Below are 22289 nucleotides of genomic sequence, written 5' to 3' on the forward strand. Positions count from 1 at the left end.
AAGGGGAAAAGAATAGTGAAATGTCTGGATTTTGCAGTCAGACAAGACAGAATCAGCTAGAGATGCACGTGAATGGCCTGGCTGCCCTAGCTGAATGCCCTGTCCTGAATTTGAAAAGCTGGTTTTACTCTTTTTACGAAGTGCAATATGAAGCATGTGTTTTCACAGGTAGGTTCTGAAATGTTCTGCTCACCACTTATTCTGAGGGCAATTATGGACTGTCTTTAGGGCTGGATGCCATCTGGCCTGGCTTTCTGGATGCGATCCTTGGAGAATTTCCTTAAGGCTTTGAAGGCAGTATGTAAGGTCCAATATCTTTCCTTGCCATCTGTCTCTAAAGAAAGACTGTTTAGAGTTAATATGGAGTCAATCCAGCTGGACACAGTGGAGCTTGGTGGGGTGGGTTAGGATCCCCATGGCATCTAGAGCAGGACCTCTGAGTGATCATAGTGTACCTGGTTGCACCTCTCCCTGCTCTGCTGGTATCAGCAATATTCTGGCTGTGACAGTGATTCTCACAATCTCATGTTCTTTGGGTTCCAGTGATGTCCGGAAGTTCAAGGAAACCAAGAAGCAGTTTGACAAGGTGCGAGAAGACATGGAGATTTCTCTGGTGAAGAATGCCCAGGCACCTCGGCACAAGCCCCATGAAGTGGAGGAGGCAACAGGCACCTTGACCATAACCAGAAAGTGTTTCCGGCATCTGGCCCTAGACTACGTGTTGCAGGTTGGTGTCTGTGCCCACAGCTCTGACTCCATTTCCCAGTACAGAACAAGACATCACAGGCAAATTGCTAAATAATCTACTGTAGGGAATGAAGAAGTTGAGGAATGAGAGAGGGCAAGTAGAGTCTTACAGCTGGGTTAAAAAGGGTACTGGATTAACTAATCCATTGGATGCTTTGCCCTCTGCCCCTGAAGCAGGGAATCCTTAGGACTGGTGTGTGATGGAGCATGAAACCACCAAGGCTTGCTCTAGTCCCAGGCTCTGGTGTAGTTGTGCCACTACGAACCCATGTGTGGCTTAGCAAAGCCCCGTACTGCAGTAGGTGCCAGGGTTTTGAGCTGCCTTTTGGTATAATCCAGGCTGTCTGTATGAAAGAGTAGGCTGTGCTGGGATGCGAGGACCTTCACTGGTGGGGCTGTGAGTTCTGCAACTGATCACATCTGCTTGAAATAGTCACCTTGCAGTGACCTTAATCAGTAGCAGCCCAGGTCATAAAATGTGTCTATGCTGCTTCCCTTTTTATTCCACCTGGAACTCACCAGAACTGTCTTTTCAGAAAGTTAGTTTCTGAAAATGTCCTTGAATAGTTTGTGGTTTGCTGCTAGGGTTATTGCAGCAAGTTGTTTGTGCATAGATCTCCGTGCCAAACTGCTTAGTGCTGAGAGTCTTATCTTGATTCCTTCACAGATCAATGTCCTGCAGGCCAAGAAGAAGTTTGAAATACTGGATGCGGTAAGGGCTCTTTTTTTTTCTGTGGCTGCTCTCAGTGACTCAATGAAAGGCAGCCCTCTCCATTTCAGGTTGCATGGGTCGACATACCGACTCCTCGGTCTGCCCTGGAGATACTGTCTGGGACTGCTCTGGGGGCTGCAGGTATGCTAACGAGAGGAGAATGAAGGACCAGAAGGATACTCCACAGGCCAGAACTGGAGGGGACTTTCAGGGGTGAAGGATGCTGCTTTCGCTGCTTTGTGCTCAGACCAGGGGTTGCCTGACAGTGTGGAAGGATTTGTGAGAGGAAGGAAGGAGAAGAGGGAGAGGCATCTAAAGCATAGATTGCTTTGGGAAGGGAAAGGGTTAGACCTGCAGAGATTTGTTTGTGGGTAGTAAGGGATAAGGACTTTTCACACTCGCTTTGTCCCAGAACCTGTTCTGACCTTGCTGTTGTTTCCCTCCCCAGATGCTGTCCTTCATGCATGCCCAGTACACCTTTTTCCAGCAGGGCTACAGTCTTCTCCATGAACTGGACCCCTACATGAAGAAACTAGCCACAGAGGTGAGGGGACAGGGAATATGGTTGACTCAATCTGCCTGTTTGTACCCCCTCACCCTGAAAGGATATCCTTGTTCCTATTCAGCTACCGTTCTTGGTATCAGGGAGTGATCAGGGCATCACGCTTGTTGGATGTTCGATAAACCATGCTGCGCTATGGGGCGGCAGCCAAGAGCTGTGGTCACTTTCAGTGCACACCCAAACACGGCCCTTTTCTCCCTCTTGTGGGGACTTCTGATGTTAGGTAGTGCTGGTGTAATCCCAGAGCAGGGAAGCAGAGATGGACAGTGGCTCATAAACCTCCTTCCTGACTCTTATACCCGATGTTCTCCTCCCTGCCTTTAGCTGGACCAGCTGGTGATTGATTCTGCAGTGGAGAAGAGGGAGATGGAGCACAAGCATGCACTGATACAGCAGAGGGTGAGTCCTGGGGCTGCAGCTTGGCGCACGCAGCACTTCTCCCTATCAGCGCGGTTGTCTGGATCACACAGTGGCAACTGCCATCTGATGAGGGGCCTCCTTTTGTTCCCCCCTCCGTCTCGCATCCTTCCTCTGGCTGAGCAAGCTAGCTTTTGTGTGGCAAGCCCTATGATCTCCAGCTACTGCAGTGTTAGCATGTCCCTTCTGACGCTTCTCCGGGCTTCTCCCTGCCTTGCCCCATGGTATGGCAGCATGCCTGAGTGCCCAGCCCAACCAGGTGGCCAGAATCCCTGATAAATCATCCAGCAGATGAATGAGTGGATGCACTGCTTTGGACAGGACTTGCTGCAGGGTCTTTTCGTCATTTGTTGGGAACTCATGCTGTACCGAAGTGATGTTAATGGGTCGTGGGGGAGAGAGAGCAGGACTCTGTACTGCTATTGAGAGAGGAGTGTGCTGCCATGAACTTTGTTCATACAAGCATGCTCCAAACTGCAGTTCAGATGATTCTTCCTTAGCTCCTGTGACATGACGTGGCTACAGTCTTGAGCAGCGTAACTTTGGAAAGGTCCACGGGGACCCAAGCAATAGAGCTGCCGTGGCTGAGCAAGCTGTTCCTTTCAGCTGAGCTATCGTAACCCCCTGTGTATGTGCTCTCACCTCCTGTAATTGGGAGGAACCACCATGAACTGGCAAGATAATGGGATTTATTATCAAACAAGTCTGAGCCTTCAGTAGGGAGGCATCTTTGGTTAATGTGGGCTCTGATTTTCCAGACCATTCATCTGGGAATGATTCCAAATTTGAGGCTTGTGGAAACATCAACTAATTTATTTTTTTCTTTTCCTTCTCTTTTTCATGGATTGCTGACCTGCCCCTGCAGACCCTCCTGCAGGTGAGTACCCGCATGCATTTCCTTGTTCTGCCATCTGCATTGCTCAGAATTAGCACTTTGCTGCTCTGGATGTTTACTAAGCCTTGCCTTTGAAAGCAAAACCAAGAAACCTTGCCACAACATTAGTGCTGTAACCTGAACACTGGAGATGTAATTTTAAAGCCCAGTTTCAAGTGAATTTGGTTTCATCCTCATCAAAGTTGTTTTCAGTCCTGTGCTAAAATCAGATTTCAGTTTACTCTGTATGGTGGTCAGTGTTGACTCGGAGTGTTGCAGTGGCAGCAGTACGTGGCATGTTTGGTGCCTAGGATCCTTTGAGGACCGTGGGTCTGGTGGGAGGTGAATTGGCTGCACAGGCTTGGAACCAGAGGGCATTGGTGGACTTTCAACATACACACACACACACGTTCTCACCCTCTGTGGGCACAGTAAGAGGGGATTTCAGAGAGCCCTGAGAAATAGCTGAACCAAGCCCCGAGTGGGAATCGCTAACGAGTCCATATCTGGCAGACACTTGTGTGGATCAATACTTCTCGACAGGAGGATTCTAAGTGGCTGTTGTTTTCTTTCTAACGCTCGCTCTCAAAAATGTCATAACCCATGAAATGGAAACGTAACCAGATTTGAAAGCTAATGACAGACATTCCCTGTGAATCAGCCTGTGCGTGTGCTCCCTTTGGTTAAGTGTTCTGAGGGAGGGGTAAATCCATCTGTGAACTCTCAGTTCCCCTGGGACTCTGGAGTGATGACTTCATTCGAGGGAACATGGAAAATCTCTCTCGCGCAGTGCATTTCAGTTAAATCTCTTTACGTGGATTTGCTGACTAGACTAGCAGGGAATGAAGCAGAGGTCAGGTTCCAAGAGGGAGAAGGAGCAATTACTCTTCATCAGGATACATATGCATAGAGCTGTGGCTCTCTGCATAAGCTTGTAAGAGAGCTGGACATCCCTACTGCGATTTACGATTTAAAGCTTCCTGCCTGGCACTGAGACTGCTTTTCAGCTACTCCGAGTCAGTGTTGCTCCTCCCTTTGCAATGGAGCGCGGCGCTCTGCATCTGGTGAGCATCTCGCCATCTCCAAAGGGAGCGCAGCACGTATTTGAATACATGTCTTCATGCTGAGCCCAGAATACCCTCTGGTCTCTTGAAAAAATTGGAGATTTAGTTGTGCTTAATTAGAGAGGAGTGGCAGAAGTATCCTTATTTCTTCAATGCGGTGTCTTCCCAAACAGCCTGCTAAGGCGTGACAGCAAGGGAGGGAATCTAGTTTAAATAATACGTTTTGAAGTGTTCTTGGGGTGGAGGAGCTGCGTGGATTCTGAAGACAGGGAATTGAATTGTCTTTGGGCAGCTTTGTGAGGCATGGAGGGCAGCTCTCCGAGAGCCAAGTTCAGAAGGAAGTGGTCTGTGCTATTTTGTTTCCTTATAGTTTTAATTAAAATAAAGTTGGTAGGAGAGAAACTCAGCACAAATCTTGACTATTTTCTTTGATACTAGAATTCAGATGTCTTTTTTCCTGTGCCACCCTTTCCCCATCTTCCCTCACTGACATCTTCCACCTTTAGGATGGATTCCTAGGGCAGCTATCATTTCAAGCTGTCATTTTAACCACTGCCCTGTCTGCTTTCCCAGCTCCAAAACCTTGAAGAACTCCATTTGCAGCTTCACACTTCATAGGAAAATAATGCTCACTTACACAAAAGAAAATCAGCAAGAGGAAAGGAAAAGATTTGATTTTTATGGGCTACGATAAATATTTCAGTTATCTTCCTTTTGTGCAAAGAGAGAGGAGAGCTTCAGCATGAAGGCTGGGGGTGCCTTTCTTCTGACCACGCGTGCGATGCGTGTGTGCAAGGACTCCTGTGTGGAATAAATTTCTGCAAAGGCTAAGGAGATAGTCTTGTAGCTTCCCACGTTTCTCTTGTGTGGTGAACTAAACTGCCTTAACCTGTACATGTGATGAATTTGTATGTGTTCATGCGGGCTCAGCTGCTTCAGATGGACACACAAAGGCACACAGGGCCTGGTGGAGGTTGGACCACTTAAGAGAAACATTTTGGAGAACTTAGCACTGGAACACAGGGGCCTAGGAATTTTTTCCAATGGGAAAGGAGGAGAGAAATGGTAACATTTAAACCAGTCCCCCTTAGCAGATGCAGATCTTCCTGAATCCTTCCACTGCACCAGAACTGACAGGCCAGGCTCAAAGTGGAAGACTACCGAGCTATATAAAAGCTGCTTCGCTTTGCAGTCCGGCGTAGCAGGGGAAGCAATCGTGCTTCTGTTCCCGTTTGCACGGGAAGGGGAGGTTGGAGTGCCAAGGCAGAGCTCTCTGCCTCATTTAGTCCAGCTGGTAGATAACAAACGAGGGGCCATATGGCACTTCAACACCCCGATTTCGGTGGCAGCGGTGGAGCAGAGGTGGAATTACTGGCCAAAGGGTGGCTGTGCTCCAGGAAGCGACCCCGCTAGAGGCGGATGAGCCCGGCTCTGTTCGGGTCAGGGAGGCACTCGGTGAGCGTCTTCCTGTCAACTTTGCTCTCTGGTGCCTGGCTTCTCCTGCTCCCTTCTGTGCCTCCCTGGCAGCTGTATGATAATTAGCCCTTGCTCTGAGCTGGTTGATTGTGAACAGGAGGCAGGAGGAGGGGGTGAGCAGGTGGTCCTCCGAGGCCAGCAGACTTCCTTTGCCTAGTGCCCCTTGCTTTGACAGGAGCCAACGGCAGAGCTTAAGGCTTCCCAAAAAGGAGTAGGAGGGGTAAAGGAGAAAGGGCTGAAAAAAGAAATCCCTCCTTCCCTGCCAGCCCACAGTGCTTAGCAGAGATGCTACTCTAGAGAGCGAACGGAGAGAGAGAGGACACACGCAGCTGCTCCCTGCTCTCTAGGCAAGAGCAGCAAAACCTCCCTTGCAGCTGGCATCATGAAGATTTTCGGCAGGCTTGAATACCTCTTGGTAAGGAGATTCCTGCAGGGTTGGTTTGACTTGGGGAGAAAGTTTAGAGGGGGCTTTTCCCTGGGAGAGCAAGGATTGTTCCTGTAGGACCTTGCTTGCTGATGTGACCCAAAAGCAAGTACAGCTTTTTTACTGCAGCAGGGCAAATGTGTTTTGTTCTGTTTCTGGGATGGAAATGCTCTGAGGCAGGGCACGGATCTCTGTGCATCATCTGCTGGCAAGCGGCAGAGCAGGGAGGTCATTTGGCATTAGGAAATTCAAGAAACAAAAGGTCTGTAAATGGGATTTGGCCAGAATGAATGAAAGCTGTCTGTGCAGAACCGGAATGTAGGTGGGGGAGCCCTCCGCCAAATCCCATCTGCCTCTGAGGGTCTTGGATTGTACACAGCATATACAAAGTGGTAAAAATAGCCAGATAGAGAAAAGCTTGAAATATATTCAGGCACTAGAAGAGAATGTGCATGCACCAGTGTTTGTGCAGAAGGGGGGTGTGTGCATCTTTAGGGAATGTGAATATTCCTCTGAATTATGTTCTCTTTAAATCGAATAGCAAAACTAGTCACAGCTTTTAACTTCCAGGAGAAGTTCTTTTCAATGCATGGATGTATACGTAATGTTGTTAGTGTACATACTATTATTGTTGAATACTGGGCATCATTGGTTACTTAAGTAAAGAGGGCACTTTTTGATAAAGCCTTTGTCTTCTGTGAGGAAAAGCATGTATCACATGTGTTGTCACTTATTCTAAACAGTATTGATTGAAAATACAACAACACAGAGGTTTGGTAGTAAGATATGTTTCTCTGAATGTCTAAAACTATCGGGACTGAAATGATTCACTGGTCACGATTGCCTAGTTTTGATAGTGTTCTCTATCAGTAGAAATCAAAACATTGTACAGAAAAGGACAGTATCGTTATTTCCACATTGAATTGGTATAGTGAGGGAGTAATGCTATGGCTTTTCAGGGAGGGACGTTGCCATAGTGATTGTATTTTAAAGAATTTTGAGGAAGTCTTGGTATTTTAGAGAAAGATTTCGTGTGTTTGCAGCCAGGTGTTGTGCCCTTTGGGACAGGAATGAACCTGGGAACAAGACCGTGCTATTTCAGTGGGAAGGCTTGGCCAGGGCTCCTTACTGCCCAAGGGCTCCAGGCTGGTGAGGGGCATCTTCACTCTGCACGTTAAGTCTGTTCACTGAAGCTGGACACTTCCTGAATTTCATCAGCCGGTTTTCTCTGCCTGAAATGCTGCTTCGCAGGAGCAATGGGAAGAGCTTGCCTGGCCTGAGTAGTGTCTGTGCGCGCTGTGTGGAGATGGACAAGGGAGTTCTTAACTGAGTGGCCCAGGAGGCAACCTTCAAATAGGGTTCTTTCTTTTGGGGTGTTTTCTTTTCTTTTTTTTTTTCTTCTCTCATGGGTCTGTTTTGTGCCTGTGCTGGGTTTTTGCTTTCCATTTGCTGGTTTGAAAGTGTCCACATTAATGTCCTTTTTCACATCCCTATGGATGGCTCTCTTGGAATGTGTTACTTCATTGTTGCTTCAGCAGTGTTCACTGTGCTCCCATGGAAACCATTGTGATGTCATTTCTAAAAGAATATCGTTCCTAGGCAGCCTCTGTGTAAACTGAGTGACAGGACTGAGAAGGGGAGGGGACAGTGAGACAAGATTGGTGTCACTTACTGAAAGTCGGTGAAGGAAAGGGAAGCAGATAATGGCAGAAATCTGGTTTCTTGTTTTGGAAGACGTCCAATTTATTTTACCAATGTGTGATCCAACATGTCACTGCTGTTGCTAATCATGATTGCATATGCAGTTGTAGCCAAAGCCATTCAGATCCCAATCGTAGGAAGCCTTTTCCGTGTCAAGCACTTTTTCATATTACAGAGATGATGAGGTGCTAAATGCAGACCTAATAAATCCCTCCAAACTCATTTAGTAGGCTTGCCTACTCATGTACATTGCAATGATTGGAAGAATTTGGTAAAAGGTAGTTTATTAAAATCGTGCATTAAAATCTCATGTACAGCAGGAAATGGAAAAGGAGGGGACGAGAGAAAGCATACGTGTGCACACTCATACCCTGCTTTGTCAAGGGTAAGATTTGAATCAAGAAAGCTACTCTGAAGGTGGTAGAAGGGGTGATGTGTTCCTTCTCCACCAGCACCTCCCAGACTTTGCAGCTTGGCTTACAAGGCTGGAAGGTTTTTATTTCCTAGTTCTGTGTGGAGCCGGACAGTCCACTGATGCGCTGCATCGCGTAGAAGAGTCACAGACTTACTGATGGCATAGCTGGTGATGTTCTTGGCAGGAGCAGTGTCCATCAGCCAGGACCCTTCAACTTATTTCCCAGAGCTAACAGGATCAAAATCTTTTTGTGTCAATGAATAGAACAGATACAGGGACACATTAAGGGCAGATCTGCCAGTTAAGGGGATTCATTGTCACGCATCTGCATGTATCCAGCTGTGGCCACACACTACCATGGTGTTTCATTGCCATTGGCAAGATGTCTGCAGACAGTTCCTAAGCTAGCTTTGACCTGGAGTCAGTTTTCAACAGATGTTCTAGTAACTTTTTTCCCAGAAATTTGTCCCGTCTTTTGAATGGCTGTGGTAAGAAAGCTCCCTCTATGGGCTACGGCAAGGTGATGTGCCTAGGAATCCATTGTTCAAGCCCGCAGTTTAAGCTCGCTCTCGTGCACTGGAAGTTTCATAATTGCACCTGCCATGATTTTGCCTTTCGGCTACCCGAGCCATTTCTGTACGCTTCCCTTCTGGCTTTGCCTGGCTGAGAAAGGAAAAATGGTACTGATTAAGGGGATAACTTCTGGATTTTATCACCCTCCCCTTTCCCTTCATTTGTCTCTCAACACTCTCATTAACTTCATAGCAAAGACTTCAGGTGCTCCCAAGCAGAGTGCAGTGGGATGGAACAAGGTGTCCCTGAGGATCAGACTGCTGCCACGGGGATAAGAGGCAGTCTGGTCCTTATCCCTCGGATCTCTCCCTTGATTTGTGCCTACTTTACAAATCCAGCTTACAGCTCTGGTCAACTATTCTGCCCTCAACTGCCTTGCAGTACTTCTGTTGATAGCAGTGGACTTGCTCAGGTATTACACCAGCAGAAATAGGAGCAGAATTGGGCCTGGGGATGTTTCCTAACCAATGAGAGAACAAGGAAGAGAAATATCTTCGAAGTAACGCAAACACAAGCCGTTCTTCCTAGTAATGTGTTTCTACGTCTGGATGTCATCCAGATGGCTCTGTCAGCTGTATATGCGCTTGGTGTATTTGTGTATAATTTTCTTTTTCTAAAACCGGGCTTGGCACAGGTTAGAGTTCTTTCAAAGGCAAAGAACACTCCACGTGCCTTCAGCTATTCTGCTTTAGCCATTCCATTTGTAGACAGGTGTAACACAATGCAGACACAATGAGGTTAAATTCACACCTGGTTTGACTCCACCGATTTTTAGTGGATTTACTGTAGTGATGCATACAGCCCATCTGTTCCTCCTGCACGCATGGGCAATATATCCTCCTTACCATCACACTGATTATATAAGGACAGCTGAAGAAGTCAGGTGATTATGTTTAGGCCCTCCCCCTTATTTTTACCTCTTCCATAAAATGAGGCACAGCTAAGTGGTCATTTTTAAGGGAATTTTGGAAGAGTTTTGCCCTACACTTGCTGTGCACTTTTCAGAAAAGTCTGCATTATATATTAGAAAACAGTGCGGAGTCTCATCAAATTTGTTGAATTGTCACTTTGAAGCAACTCTACAAAAATCACGCATTTAAATATCTATGATTTAGAGGAAAATTCCCTCTGGCCTTTGTCTGCAATATGTACATGAAAGACATCTGCAGAAGAGAACCCCTGTGGGATTCACCCTCTTACAGCAATAAAATTTGGGGCTGCAGGCCTCTCTTAATTGGGTGCCTTACAGCAGTTTCTAGTGTCTAATTGGGCATCATGCTGTCTTTCCATGGAATGACTCAGTCCTGTCCCATTATATCTCCTCCTTCTGTATCAGTATTATTCTTATTATGACACCTCCCAGGCAAGCTTGCATCTCTGAACATGAAAATAACTCATCTTAATGAGAGTGAAGTGCATGTTGCCTAGCAACGCAGCATCACAAGGGTCGTCTTATGCTGAACTAGGAAAGGCACTTAACTTAATGGGGCTGTTTTCGCTGCGCTGTGGTGTCTTTGAACCAAGTAGTACAGGGAGAGATATTTGCGCTCGAGAGAGAGGGAGGTGTGGGTAGAATACCTCATTAGAGTGGAATTGGTGTGCAAAGAGACAATGTGCCTTAGTTCCCCAGGTTAAAGGGGAAAGTCATTTAGGTTTCATGACCCAGTTTCTCTTGGGAAGAAGGCAGACCATTGCCCAGGGAGAAGGATCCATGTTCTGTGAGAGCAGCTGCTAGTCTCTGCTCTGTGTCTTGCTCAGCAGCTGTCAGAATCCATGAGATCTATCTGATGAATCAGTGCCAAACCTGACAAATCAGCTCTGACCGGTAGCATAGCATAGAGAATTGGGTGAGCGCAGATTGGAGGTGGCATATGATGATAGCTAATGAAAATGGAATTGATAAGTCTTCTCCTCTAGAAATCACCATGCCTGTTTTCCCTGTGGGAGAAGGCTGGGGTTTGTTCTGTTCCTGGCCCCTTGCGGGACAGAGGGGTGGCAGCAGCATTGCTAACTCTCTTGGCCAGTGAACAGCGCCTCTGTTGCTTTATTTCATATTGCAGATTGCCCCAAATGTTGGAAATTTGTAGCCCTTACGATGATAAGCTACTTGCCTTTCTCCTTATCAGCTACCAGAGTGGGGAAATACAGCATGTGTGGTACTTTCCTCCAAACAACAGGGACAGAGGAGCTCACTGGAATGAGGATAGTTCATGACCGCTGTTCGTGGCTGCAGCCCACTAAGGCAGAGGGGTATGCTGTGACAGGCAGCTCTGCCTGAACCTTAGGATCTTGACACAGATGTCTTTCTCTTCTTGATGCTTTGATGAGGCTCATCTCCATTGCGGTCCTGGAGAGTGCAGTCATGTTAGAGTCTCAATCTTTTTATTTGCAGGACTTCTCCTACGATGACTCAAAGGTGGAGTTTAATGTTGATGCCCCGAATGGAGTGGTGATGGAAGGCTACCTCTTCAAGAGAGCTAGCAATGCTTTCAAAACATGGAATCGGTGAGTGAGAACTCATGTTCCATTTGATATTTGGGCTAAGATTCTGGATACAGCTAATACTGCCTGCACAGGAACACACTTCACTTTTAATGAGATCTTAGCAACTGTTGTCATCGCTGGAAGGATTCCGAGTTAAAAGCTAAGTAGTTAAAATCAGGTTGGCTTGATAGTTTCTGCATACAGAGACTTTTCTTTTAGGAGCATTTTGCATGCAGGTTGAGGGAGGTGATCCTTACTCTCTACTCAGCACTGGTGAGGCCACATCTAGCGTAGTGTCGAGTCGTGGGCTCCCCAGCACAAGAAGGATATGGACTCGCTGGAGAGGGTCCAGTGAAGGGCCATGGAGATGATTAAGGGGCTGGGACATCTCTTGTATGAGGAAAGGCTGAGAGAGCAGAAACTGTTCAGCCTGGAGAAGAGAAGGCTCCGGAGGGAATCTTGTCAATGTGTACAAATTCCTGATGGGAGGGATTGAAGAAGAGGGAGCCAGACTTCTCAGAGTGCATAGTGACAGGATCAGAGGCAATGGGCACGTATTAAAAAGGTGAAATTCCGTCTGAACACAAGAAACCACCTTTTTACTGTGAGGATGGCTAGGCAGCAGAGCAGGTTGCCCAGACAGGTTGTGAAGTCTCCATCTGTAGAGATATTCAAAAGTCTTCTGGGCAACCAGCTCTAGCTGGCCCTGCTTGAGCAGGAGGGTTGGACTAGGTCCCTTTCAACCGAAGTGATTCTGAAGAACCTGAAGCTGCGTTAGCATAACGCTGCCTCTGAGTAAGTCCTCCCGAGAGAAACAGTATCTCAAGAGAGATTAATGTGGCCTTATCAACACGCTAACCTGGCTATGTGGCACCAGGTCAGCTCAGAGCAAAAGAGGAGTAAGCATCTGCTTGCTTGCAATGGTGTTTTAAGACCACGTAAATTTTCTACCAGCGTGTTGTAGCTCATGCTGAGCTTGCAAAGCCACTTGCTTTGCAGTGCTTCGATATTGGTGTGTTGGAGACACATACGTTAACCAGGAAAAGAACTAGATGCTGTGTAGTTTACGTAAGTGATTGTTATTCTCCTGTTAAAAACCAAGTATGCTTCTTTCTGTGAAGCTGTATATTCCTCTTAGGCTGCATCATGGAATGAGCCGGCTCATGTTGTGCTGCATCGTAGTAAATGCTAGGCAGGGGGGGAGGAAAAAAGTGCCTTCCACAATGGAAGAATGACCAGGTTCCGTGCAGGGACGATAGGGCACAATGTAGCTCCAGTCTTGCCCTAGGAAAGCTGTAAATTCATAACGATTAAGAGAAATACCTAACACAGCAGGACATGCCATGAATATCAAACCTGTCTACTCTGGGATGGGGAGATATGTGAGAGTGGAAATATCAGCTCTGCTGCCAGGAGCTGAGAAATGGCTTTCTGTGCACTGACCCTGCTCTTAATAATTTATAAATATTTCATCTGATAGGTCACTGGGAATGCCAGGCTCATATGCCTCCTGCGCTAGTCGGGAGTCTCCACAGCTGTCAGAGACCTTGGGAAAGTGGAAGCAAAGGTTTCATGTTCTAGCCTTGCTCAATATTTGTGCGTTTAGTTTCCCTTGAGATAGTCAGTGGGTTTCATACATGGTTGCGCAAAACGATTCAAACCCTTCCAGTGAGTTTTTAATGCGTGAAATCAATGCCTTTTTGACCTACACTTCTTCCTCTCACATAACAGGAAAATGATACAATATTAAGGTATCTTTTACTTTGCTATGGCATACATTCAAAGTCTACACCACAGCAAGGCTCAGATGTGCTGTTGTTAGACTTTGGAATAAATAAACAGTAAATGGTTCAGTAAACAGTTTGTAGCATGCACAGAAACTACCTATATTTGCATGGAAAAGAGACGTGAAATTATTGGAGATCTCTGAACGGGTTGCATAAGTGATTCCTTTTCTCTGAAGCTTCCTCTAGTGCTAAGGAGATTCCAAGCAAATTTAGTATAATTTTGTTACCCCTCAGGCCATCTGGTCCCCTGAGACTTAGGTACTAAGTTTGCACTTGGAGGAACCAGAAATCACAACAGCAGCTACCGCACGGTGCATCACGGTGTTTGAGTTCCGTGCTCACAGGCTGTTGCACAGGGAAGGTATCGGAGCTGATTTTTTTGCCGCTGTTTTAGGATTTCGTGCTCGGTGTTTCCTAAGCAAAGTATAGCCTTGGTCCGTAGTCTATTGCATAGCTGCTTTCACTGGCATCATGCACCTTTGCAGAGGAGGTGGTTCCAAAATGTGTCAGGCTAATGTCACGACCTGTGCCTGACTTAGAGATGAACGGTTCCAGGCAACTCCCTTCTAGCAACTCCCCTGGCTGTGAATTCAAGGGTCACTCCAAAGGATATTTATCCTGGAGGGAACATGACGCTCCGGGACTTTCTGATTTTCCTGATGTCTGAAGTAATGTTAGTGTCAAGGGCTCCAAGTTTTCCCTGTCCCCCAAATCCCAGCTGTCCTCCCTGTGTCGTCCTACATCCCAGCCATACACAGTCTGTATCCTCCCCACAGCCATCTCTGTCTGCTCAGTCCCACCTACTCTCAGCCATATCTGCCCGCATCTTAGCTATTCACAGCTCCTGTAGCCTACTCATCGCCTTCTCGCTGTCACTCAGCTATTCTCTGTTAGTGCCTCCCCCTCATGTGAGTGGGAGGGGGCAGGCAGAGAGAACAGCAAATGCCTCGGTTCAGGATGCTGGGCTAGGAGCCAGCACCAGGCAGAAATGTCTGGGATGGTGAGCAGGAGAGCAGAGCTGCAAGGAGCAGAGACCAGAACCTGAGAGACAAGCTTTCTGCTCAGCTTCGTGTGACAGCAGAGCTCCTTGAGCATAGACTGCTGCTGTCACAGCAGCTCCGAATGATGCGGAACCATGTCAGCTCAGCAAAATGGGCTCCCACATAGATGGGATGGCCTCCAGTTATCTATATTTTTCCCATTTCTCCACAGGCATGTCAAGTCCTTTTGTAGTCTTTTATCTCTGTTTAAATTTCAGCAGTGACAAAAGAAAGAGAAACCTCTCTCATCTCATTTTCCTAGGGAACCTAGTTCTTTTGCAAACCGAGTATGTAATACCTGCTGTAAATAAGTTTACTGCAAGCCTCTGACTCTTTATGCTTTGGTATTCCAGTATCATCTTTGTGAACCTTGGTGATGGTCATGGCTTCCATTGCCCTCCATGAAGATGATCAGGTTGCTAAATCTTAGGCTGTGTCTTGGGATGAGGAACTGTCTTGGGGGGTTGGATTTAACACTGAAGATTGACACTAGGGAATTGCCTCTGCTGTCAGCATCACACAGACCTTCTGTCACTTGTATTTTAATGGAAAGCTGCTAGCTGGTGATTTGTTGCCCCCTGAGAAGGTAGATCCCTTCACACACCTGTCCTTACTCTAGCCATAGGAAACAGGAGCTTTGGCATTGCTTGGCCTCCCATAGGCTGTAGTGGGTGGAGAGAAATCAGCCTGGTGGGTAGCGTAGCCTGTATAAACAGCAAGATGAGCAACTCATTCGTATTACTTTCTCCAACGCTGTTTGTAGAGCTGCCGGTTTTTACAAAAGGTTTTACGAGATGGTTTTTTCTTTTTCCCACCTGGAAGATTCTTCATGATGTCAAGGAATTTCTGGCTTGCCTTATGACAGCTTGCTTGGAGAGGCAGCAGGCACGCTACATCTGGCGAGGCACATGCAAGCAATCCAACTTTCCCAGTAAATGTCGAGTATGCCTACTGTGCATATACACAAGGACACGTATGCCCTAACCAGTGTAACATGGCACTGGATTTACTACCTGCACCAGGGCCAGTGTGCACACAGACTCTGCCCCAGAAATGCTAGGCAGTAATGTGGGACTGCCCTTCTCCTTTGCTCCTGTCTTTCCTTCCTTCTTGCTATACATTGACATATCTAGAACACTTGCCATCACAGCATCTCAGTACCAGGAGTCATTCCCTAAGGCTGTAAATCTTTTGTTTTCTCTCTGAGGGAGGGCACTGGAGAAGTGTGAGCTTTTCTTGTGACGTTACTTTTGAGTTTCTTAGGATAAATGACACTCTCTTAAAATGGAGAGGTATCCTGCTCTGCCGCAGAACAAACTGCTTCTCTGTAGCTCTGCTGTTTGCTCGTTCTGATGTCTGTCTGTCTTCCCTCAGGAGGTGGTTCTCCATACAGAACAGTCAGCTGGTGTACCAGAAAAAGCTAAAGGTCAGTGAGGCTACCCCAGATGACACTGGCAGATTAGCCCACTTGTCTGGTATCCTGCTTTGCTGGGGACTTCTGCTGGGGAGCGGGGAGGAGAATCGGATCAGAGGGACAGCAAGCCCATTCAGGCATTATTGTGCTCCAAAGTTAGCCTGTACTGAGAACTAAGAGGCAGCAGCTGGTGTTTGTGGTGAACTAAATATTCCTGTTCAGCAGAGGACGTTGGTGAAGTCCTCAGTGAGCCTGCCACTTCATGTGCATGTTGTCCTATGCTTTGGTTCTGAATAACCCCTTCCTAGTGCCCTAGAGTTGTCCGGTGGTGGGCTGGCTCTGCTCTTTCTGGACTCAGCGTATGCTAACCAGCAGGGTTTGGGAAGGAGTTTTCTGAGCCGTCTGCCTGTGACACGGTTTCAGGGAGCCAACAAAGCCACCTGTTCTCCCCCTTTCAGGATGTCCTCACGGTAGTGGTGGAAGACCTGCGGCTCTGTACTGTCAAGCCGTGTGAAGACATAGAGAGGAGGTTTTGCTTTGAGGTCGTCTCACCTACCAAGTAAGTTTGGTGGCTTCCCTAGGCCATCCCCACGGTAGCCGGACTGCGCGTGGAACTGCAAGAGATTACATTTGAGCAGATGCTGCCCTGGGCCATTGAATGCTGACTGGGAGATACCGCTGCCTTTGTTCTAGGCAAGAAGTTTGTCAGACATCAGCATAAGTCAGATCTAGGCCACACATACTTAACAGACATATAGGCAGTGAGACTGGCAGTAGTCAGCTTTTCAAAACGGCTAGCAGGCCTGCCTGGAGTTTTTGAAGAGGGAACACCTCTGACAGTGCAAGCTTGTGGGATTAGTTTTTGCCCCTTTGCCTGTCAAATCAAGGTGCTGCCCCTGTTGGAAATGCTACACTGAGGGTGAAGTGGGACAGTTTTGACCAAAATGTGCACCCTGTCCTTTTGCTCTTTCCAACTCATTTCCTTCCTTCACAGGAGCTGCATGCTGCAGGCTGACTCGGAGAAGCTGCGTCAGGCCTGGATTCAGGCTGTTCAAGCTAGCATTGCTTCTGCATACCGTGAGAGTCCTGATAGCTACTATATTGAAGTGAGTGATGGGGGCGTGAAAGATCCGTAACTGTGTCTCAGAGCCCTGATAGTGGGCTTTTGGGCTGTGGCAGGTCCAGTGTGCATGGGTGAACCATTTGGAAATACTCATCTGTCCTCCAGGAAGGGAGCTGATGTCGGTGCTGACTGAAAGGCATCAATTGTTCACCACCCAAAGCCACACTTATAAAGCTGGGCGGAGGGAAAGGCAAGGCTTTAAATCAGTGTTGTCCTGATGTCTTCACTTTCTGCCATCACTCTCTGGATTGATGTTCCCCTAGGAATTATTTTCCCCAGGGAAGAGCTTGCTCCCTAGCTGAGACAAGCGCAAGCAAGGTATCATCACAGCAGGTAGTTCGCTAGATGATGCTCTGCGTGCTCTCAGAGCAGGGATGGGGTGCGGCGCCGTCTTGTGGCAATAATAGAGATTAGTGAGGTTTTACCTTCTTGGACTAGCCCTCATTTATTCTTCCAGGTATATTCTTCCTATCAATGCCTCTGGTATGCAAAGCGCTGGTTGGTTCCACAGTGCTTTGCAGAACCTTAGAACCCTTTTTTCCTTGCAGAGACTGGATCGGACTGCTTCCCCGTCTACTAGCAGCATTGATTCCGCTACCGACTCCCGGGAGCGCAATGTGAAGGGCGAGTCCATCTTGCAGAGAGTGCAGAGCATCCCTGGGAATGACCAGTGCTGTGACTGTGGTCAGCCAGATCCTCGCTGGGCCAGTATCAACCTGGGCATTCTGCTGTGCATTGAGTGCTCCGGTATCCACAGGTACTGCGTGCATGTGCGGTCCGTGCTGCCAGCCAGGGATGGAGTGCAAGCTCCTGGAAAAAACAACAGAGCCTGAATTACAATTGACTATAATGTTTATATAGATAGATTAAAAAGTAATCGCTTGCTGCAGTACCTGTGTGTGCAGGTGCATCTATGTATGCATATGCATAAACCTCTCTGCCATAGCTATGTCTGTGTAGATAAATGCGTAGGAACTGGATTGATCTTGTTCATCTTATGATGCATGAGCAGTTCTGTTTTGAGGCATGTAACCATTTCAGTTTTCTTCCTTTTGGATAAATAGGAGTCTGGGTGTTCACTGTTCCAAAGTTCGATCTCTCACACTGGACTCCTGGGAGCCGGAGTTACTGAAAGTGAGTGTTGGCTTTTAACGGCAAGAGATAGACAAATGGTGGACGTGGAGGGAGTCTTACTTGGTGGCAGGCTAGACAAGAGGGAAGGTAGCTCCTCACCTGAGTATTTCATTCATTCCCTGTTGTATTGCAGCTGATGTGCGAGCTGGGGAACAGTACCATGAATCAGATTTATGAGGCACAGTGTGAAGAGCTGGGACTTAAGAAACCAACAGCAGGGAGCTCCAGGTGAGTCTGAGCGCACACACTGGTCCTCTTGGTCCTGTGGAAAGCTATCCATCCACACCGCAAACCCAATACCCTAAGCTCTCGGGAAAGTCAGGTGAAGAGTGACTGAGGGCCCAGGCTACCTCAGGTACATCTGCCTCAGCCCACTCCCGCTGTAGCTAGCCTGAGCTTGACTCTCAGAAAGGTCCGGGAGGTGTTACCAGCCAGCAACCTGGTGAAACGTGCTTGGGAACCAGGGCTTGTGGGGTTTACACCTGCTCTGAAACTGTACAACTACATGTAACCGAAGCACGTGGTGTGCTTCCACTCTGATACACACTGCATTTCTTAGTTTTGCTTTGAAATGGGAGATATTTTTAGGTTTGAGAAAGTCTCCGTTCTTAATACAGGTCTCAGTGATTTTTTTTTTTTTTTAGGACTCAAAGCCAGGTTGATAAAATGACCCAGAGCAGCTTCATCTCACTGTAGCTGTTTGCTTTAGGCGATTCATGTGACCCAGTGCACAGCTTTATGGTGTTCTTCTCTTAGGCAGGACAAGGAAGCCTGGATCAAGGTGAAGTACGTGGAGAAGAAATTCCTTAAGAAGCTGGCAAATGGCGAGACTTTAACAGAGAATGAGCGGAAACCTCGACGCTGGTGTGTGAAGAAGTGCCAGAGACACAACAGCACCACGAAAGCACCCACAGCTCGTAGAAAGTACCGCCATGAAGTGGGCAATGCATCACCAGCCATGTTGTCATCAGGTGGGAACCTCCCTTGCCCCCAGATGTACCTGCACACGCAGCAGAGCTGTGTCGGCCTGTCCACCGCTCTTTGTAGGTGTGTACACGACTGCCCTAATAACGTGTGCGGCCCCGTCTTTCTCTGACCTGCAGCCTGCCAGAGGTATAAGCAAAAATGCTGTTGCACAAACCGTGTCGACACAGGTCTTCGGAGCCATTTCCTAACACTTTTCATCTGTTTGAGGAGGTTCTTGTGACTAAAGGAGATCCTTACACTAGGGTGATCCGGCAACTTCTAAGCTTGCTTTGTGCATTTTATTTTTCCAGCTTCTCGCTTTTTATTAAGTTTCAAACTTTTATTTTTACCTGCCTGGTCTGTAAAAGAGACCGTGCTTATGAAGGGTTCTGGCTGTTCAAAACGCTCTGGGTTGACTTGGTCTGCAGTGTATCACCACCTGTGGCCAGCTCCTTGGTTTTGGTGGTGTATGTGGGCATGAGTATGGTGCTGGACACATCTGGGGTGCGTTGGACATGCAAGCTCAGCCTGTATAGATACAGCTGTAGAATTGTGTCTCATTTATTCATCTGCATGTTATTAACTATGTATTTCAAAATATCTCTGTGTAAAATAGCAGCTACCCTGGAGAGGAAGTTCCGTCGAGATTCCCTCTTCTGCCCTGATGAGCTGGACTCTCTCTTCTCCTACTTTGACACTGGTGCTGGCTCCGGCCCACGCAGTAAGTACAAAGAAAGTGTCTCTGCTTCTGGCACGCTTTACCTCCCAGCTCTTCTAGGGCACGTGCATTGCACCAGAGCTAAGGCAAGGTATCGGCCTCATTGGAGAGAGGGTAAATATTTCGGAGGAGTGATGGGGAGTTAGTTGCACAAACTCCAGGCCATTGCTCTTTTATTACACTTATTATTTTAATATCCTATCCAGTCAGTCCCTGGTGTTTGCATTCTGGTGGATGGGATTTTTTCCCAACATCTTTTATTCCCAGACTATGCATTCCATTGGCTTTTTTCTGGTTTTAGTTTTGGCTTTTAATTTTTTTTTCCTTTTTTAGCAAATCTTACTGCGGACAACTTTTCTTTTTGTGTTTGTGACGATGAACTCCCCTCATATTCCGTCCACCTTCCTCTAGGTGCCAGCCACATCTCTATGCAGCATCCGCTAACAGGTGGCCCATGGAGTGGCAGTGGCATTGGTCCCGGTGGGAGCGGTACGCCGTTCCTCCTGGACGGAGGTAAGGTGACGCTCTGGCAGCTAGCAGCAAAAGAGACGCCCAAATTTTACTTATTCCAAACCAAGCTTCAGAGGCAGTAGTGTATTTTCTTTCAGCCCATACGTTACCAGTCGCTTGTGGGAAAGACGGGCTGGCAGGCTTTCAAAAAGCAGTCGAGTTACTACATCTTAAAGGAACAACTGTCCCTCAGACGAGAGAAAGGATCCAATCCTGTACATGTGGGATCTTATGGCAAATAGGAAGTAAGAAGTGTTTACTTCAAATGCTCCACATGTCTCTCAGGCTAGTCGTGTGGTCCAGTATCATACTCAGCTGGGGAGGGGTGACTTTTAAAAACTTCATAGCTCCATTGCTTGTTATTGTATGAACTTAGGAGAAGTATTTAAGGTCCTGAGTCAGCACACCAGAAAAATCACAGGCTTTCTTACAAGTACATGTTATCTCTTGAAATCAGTGAAGAAGGTGCTTTAGTGCTTGTCTGAATCAGTGCTATTAATAGCAATTCCAGTTTTAAGGAATTCAGCGTTATTAGTCAACAGAAACAATACTTGGGAGATGCAGGACTTCAGAGTTGCTCAACAGCCTTATCTTGCTCCTGTAGAAGAAAATATGAATTTTATCACTGATTCAGCGGGAGCAGAAGTAGGAATTTGATGTATTAATATTCATGTGATCTGAGCCAGATCCTCCTTTCTTGCTTTGATGTAAATCTAGAGTAGTGCCATGTGGCCTCGTTGGAATCACTCCTTACTTGTGCTGACATAACGGGGAGCATCTTCTCACCAAGCAGTATGTTTGCTTTGTGCAAAAAACAGCAATGATTTTTCTGACAGCAAATCCAAAAAAAGATATGCACGTTATGTGCCACTTTAAACCTTTCCTGTTGTAGCTTCATTATCTCCTTTGGCTGTTGAGAACAGTGCTGAAGGATTACTTGTGACCCGTGATTTCAGGACCACTGATTTAGAGACTTCTTTATTGGGGACCTAGCTGTAGCTGCTCTGAAGATTTCAACAGACAGCCTTTAAGGTTAAGATGTCTTGTTCTGCTACGGTTTTCAAGGCTCAGATCTTTAGTTCTTGCAAGCTTTCCTGCTGTTACTCTTTGCAAAGTCTACTCAGCTCATATTTTTAGAAACATTTTGTCAGCTACAACCTGGCTTGTTTTTTCTCCTAATCACAATGGTTGAAGTGTAGGTCTTGGGGTAGGTCACAGGGAATTGACCTCTTCTTCTGGGAGGACAGACACTCCCAGCCCTTACAGTCACTGGGAAGTTAAAAGCAGCAAGAAGCTGAGTCCAGCCAGAGTTCCCAAGGGAGCCAGGCATTCCTCAGGATAAAGACGATGTGCCACCCCCGTTCCCGCAGGGGCAATTCCTGCACGTGCTTCTTCCTTCCTTTCTGTCATTTTCTTGACTGCTTTTGGGTGCAAGCTGGAAAAGGTAGAAAGTTGCTCTGCCACTGACACACTGCGTGTCCTCGGACAAGTTGCTTCATCAGTTCATGACTCTGTTTCTCGTATGTAGTCAGCTGTCCTGTAACATTCACCGGCCCAGCAGGGAAGGCAGGAAGCACTGTGGGGAAAGGGAAGGGATATCTGTGAAGGTGGATGAGCGAACGGACAGTGCTTTAAGAGCTTGGCTTGAGATACACACTACTGATGTGATTTGGCCCAGTCGTGGTCAATAATCTGTCACAAGAGCAATGCATTGGCAAGTGCCCCAGTGACAACCGAAAAGCTCTGGGGAGAGCATGGATAGAGTGGAAAGTGAGATTATTAGTGCTAAAAGCAGACAGGGATCTTTATTTGCTTATGACACGGCATAACCTGCTGCAAAGCTGTCTCTGCTGCTGCTCTGCTCCAGTCTACGTCACGGCGTCCCTCATGGATTGCAGCAAGGGCTGTCCTCAACAGCCATGGCAATGTCGGAGCATCCCTGCATGAAGGGCAGCGTGGGGACATGGACACCATAAGGCTTTGCAATTTTTCCTTGGGCAGTTTTATTGACTGGGGCTAAATGGGATAGCAGTCCCCCTCTCCCTTGCCAGCAGCGCCCGGTGCGATGTGTGTGTGACATTCTGCGCAGCCCTGTGGTCTCAGCTGTGCCTGGTACTGGAATGCCTGTGTATTAAAATGCGTTTGGTT

General features: G+C 47.3%; 1 protein-coding gene across 1 annotated transcript in view; it reads left to right on the forward strand.

Annotated features, from left to right (window-relative positions):
* ACAP3 (ArfGAP with coiled-coil, ankyrin repeat and PH domains 3) overlaps window positions 1–22289 on the forward strand; it is a 95492-nt gene that overhangs the window by 61667 nt on the left and 11536 nt on the right. Inside the window, exons 6-20 of the mRNA XM_075773485.1 lie at window positions 544–727; window positions 1415–1459; window positions 1908–2003; window positions 2346–2420; window positions 3304–3315; window positions 11358–11470; window positions 15651–15702; window positions 16149–16249; window positions 16685–16796; window positions 17362–17570; window positions 17878–17947; window positions 18081–18175; window positions 18704–18918; window positions 19530–19634; window positions 20043–20144. Of these exons, the coding sequence (XP_075629600.1) occupies window positions 544–727; window positions 1415–1459; window positions 1908–2003; window positions 2346–2420; window positions 3304–3315; window positions 11358–11470; window positions 15651–15702; window positions 16149–16249; window positions 16685–16796; window positions 17362–17570; window positions 17878–17947; window positions 18081–18175; window positions 18704–18918; window positions 19530–19634; window positions 20043–20144 (1586 nt within the window). The remainder of the gene's footprint in view (window positions 1–543; window positions 728–1414; window positions 1460–1907; window positions 2004–2345; window positions 2421–3303; window positions 3316–11357; window positions 11471–15650; window positions 15703–16148; window positions 16250–16684; window positions 16797–17361; window positions 17571–17877; window positions 17948–18080; window positions 18176–18703; window positions 18919–19529; window positions 19635–20042; window positions 20145–22289) is intronic.

This window comes from Balearica regulorum, chromosome 21, assembly GCF_011004875.1.
Source record: "Balearica regulorum gibbericeps isolate bBalReg1 chromosome 21, bBalReg1.pri, whole genome shotgun sequence".
Classification (NCBI taxonomy): domain Eukaryota; kingdom Metazoa; phylum Chordata; class Aves; order Gruiformes; family Gruidae; genus Balearica; species Balearica regulorum.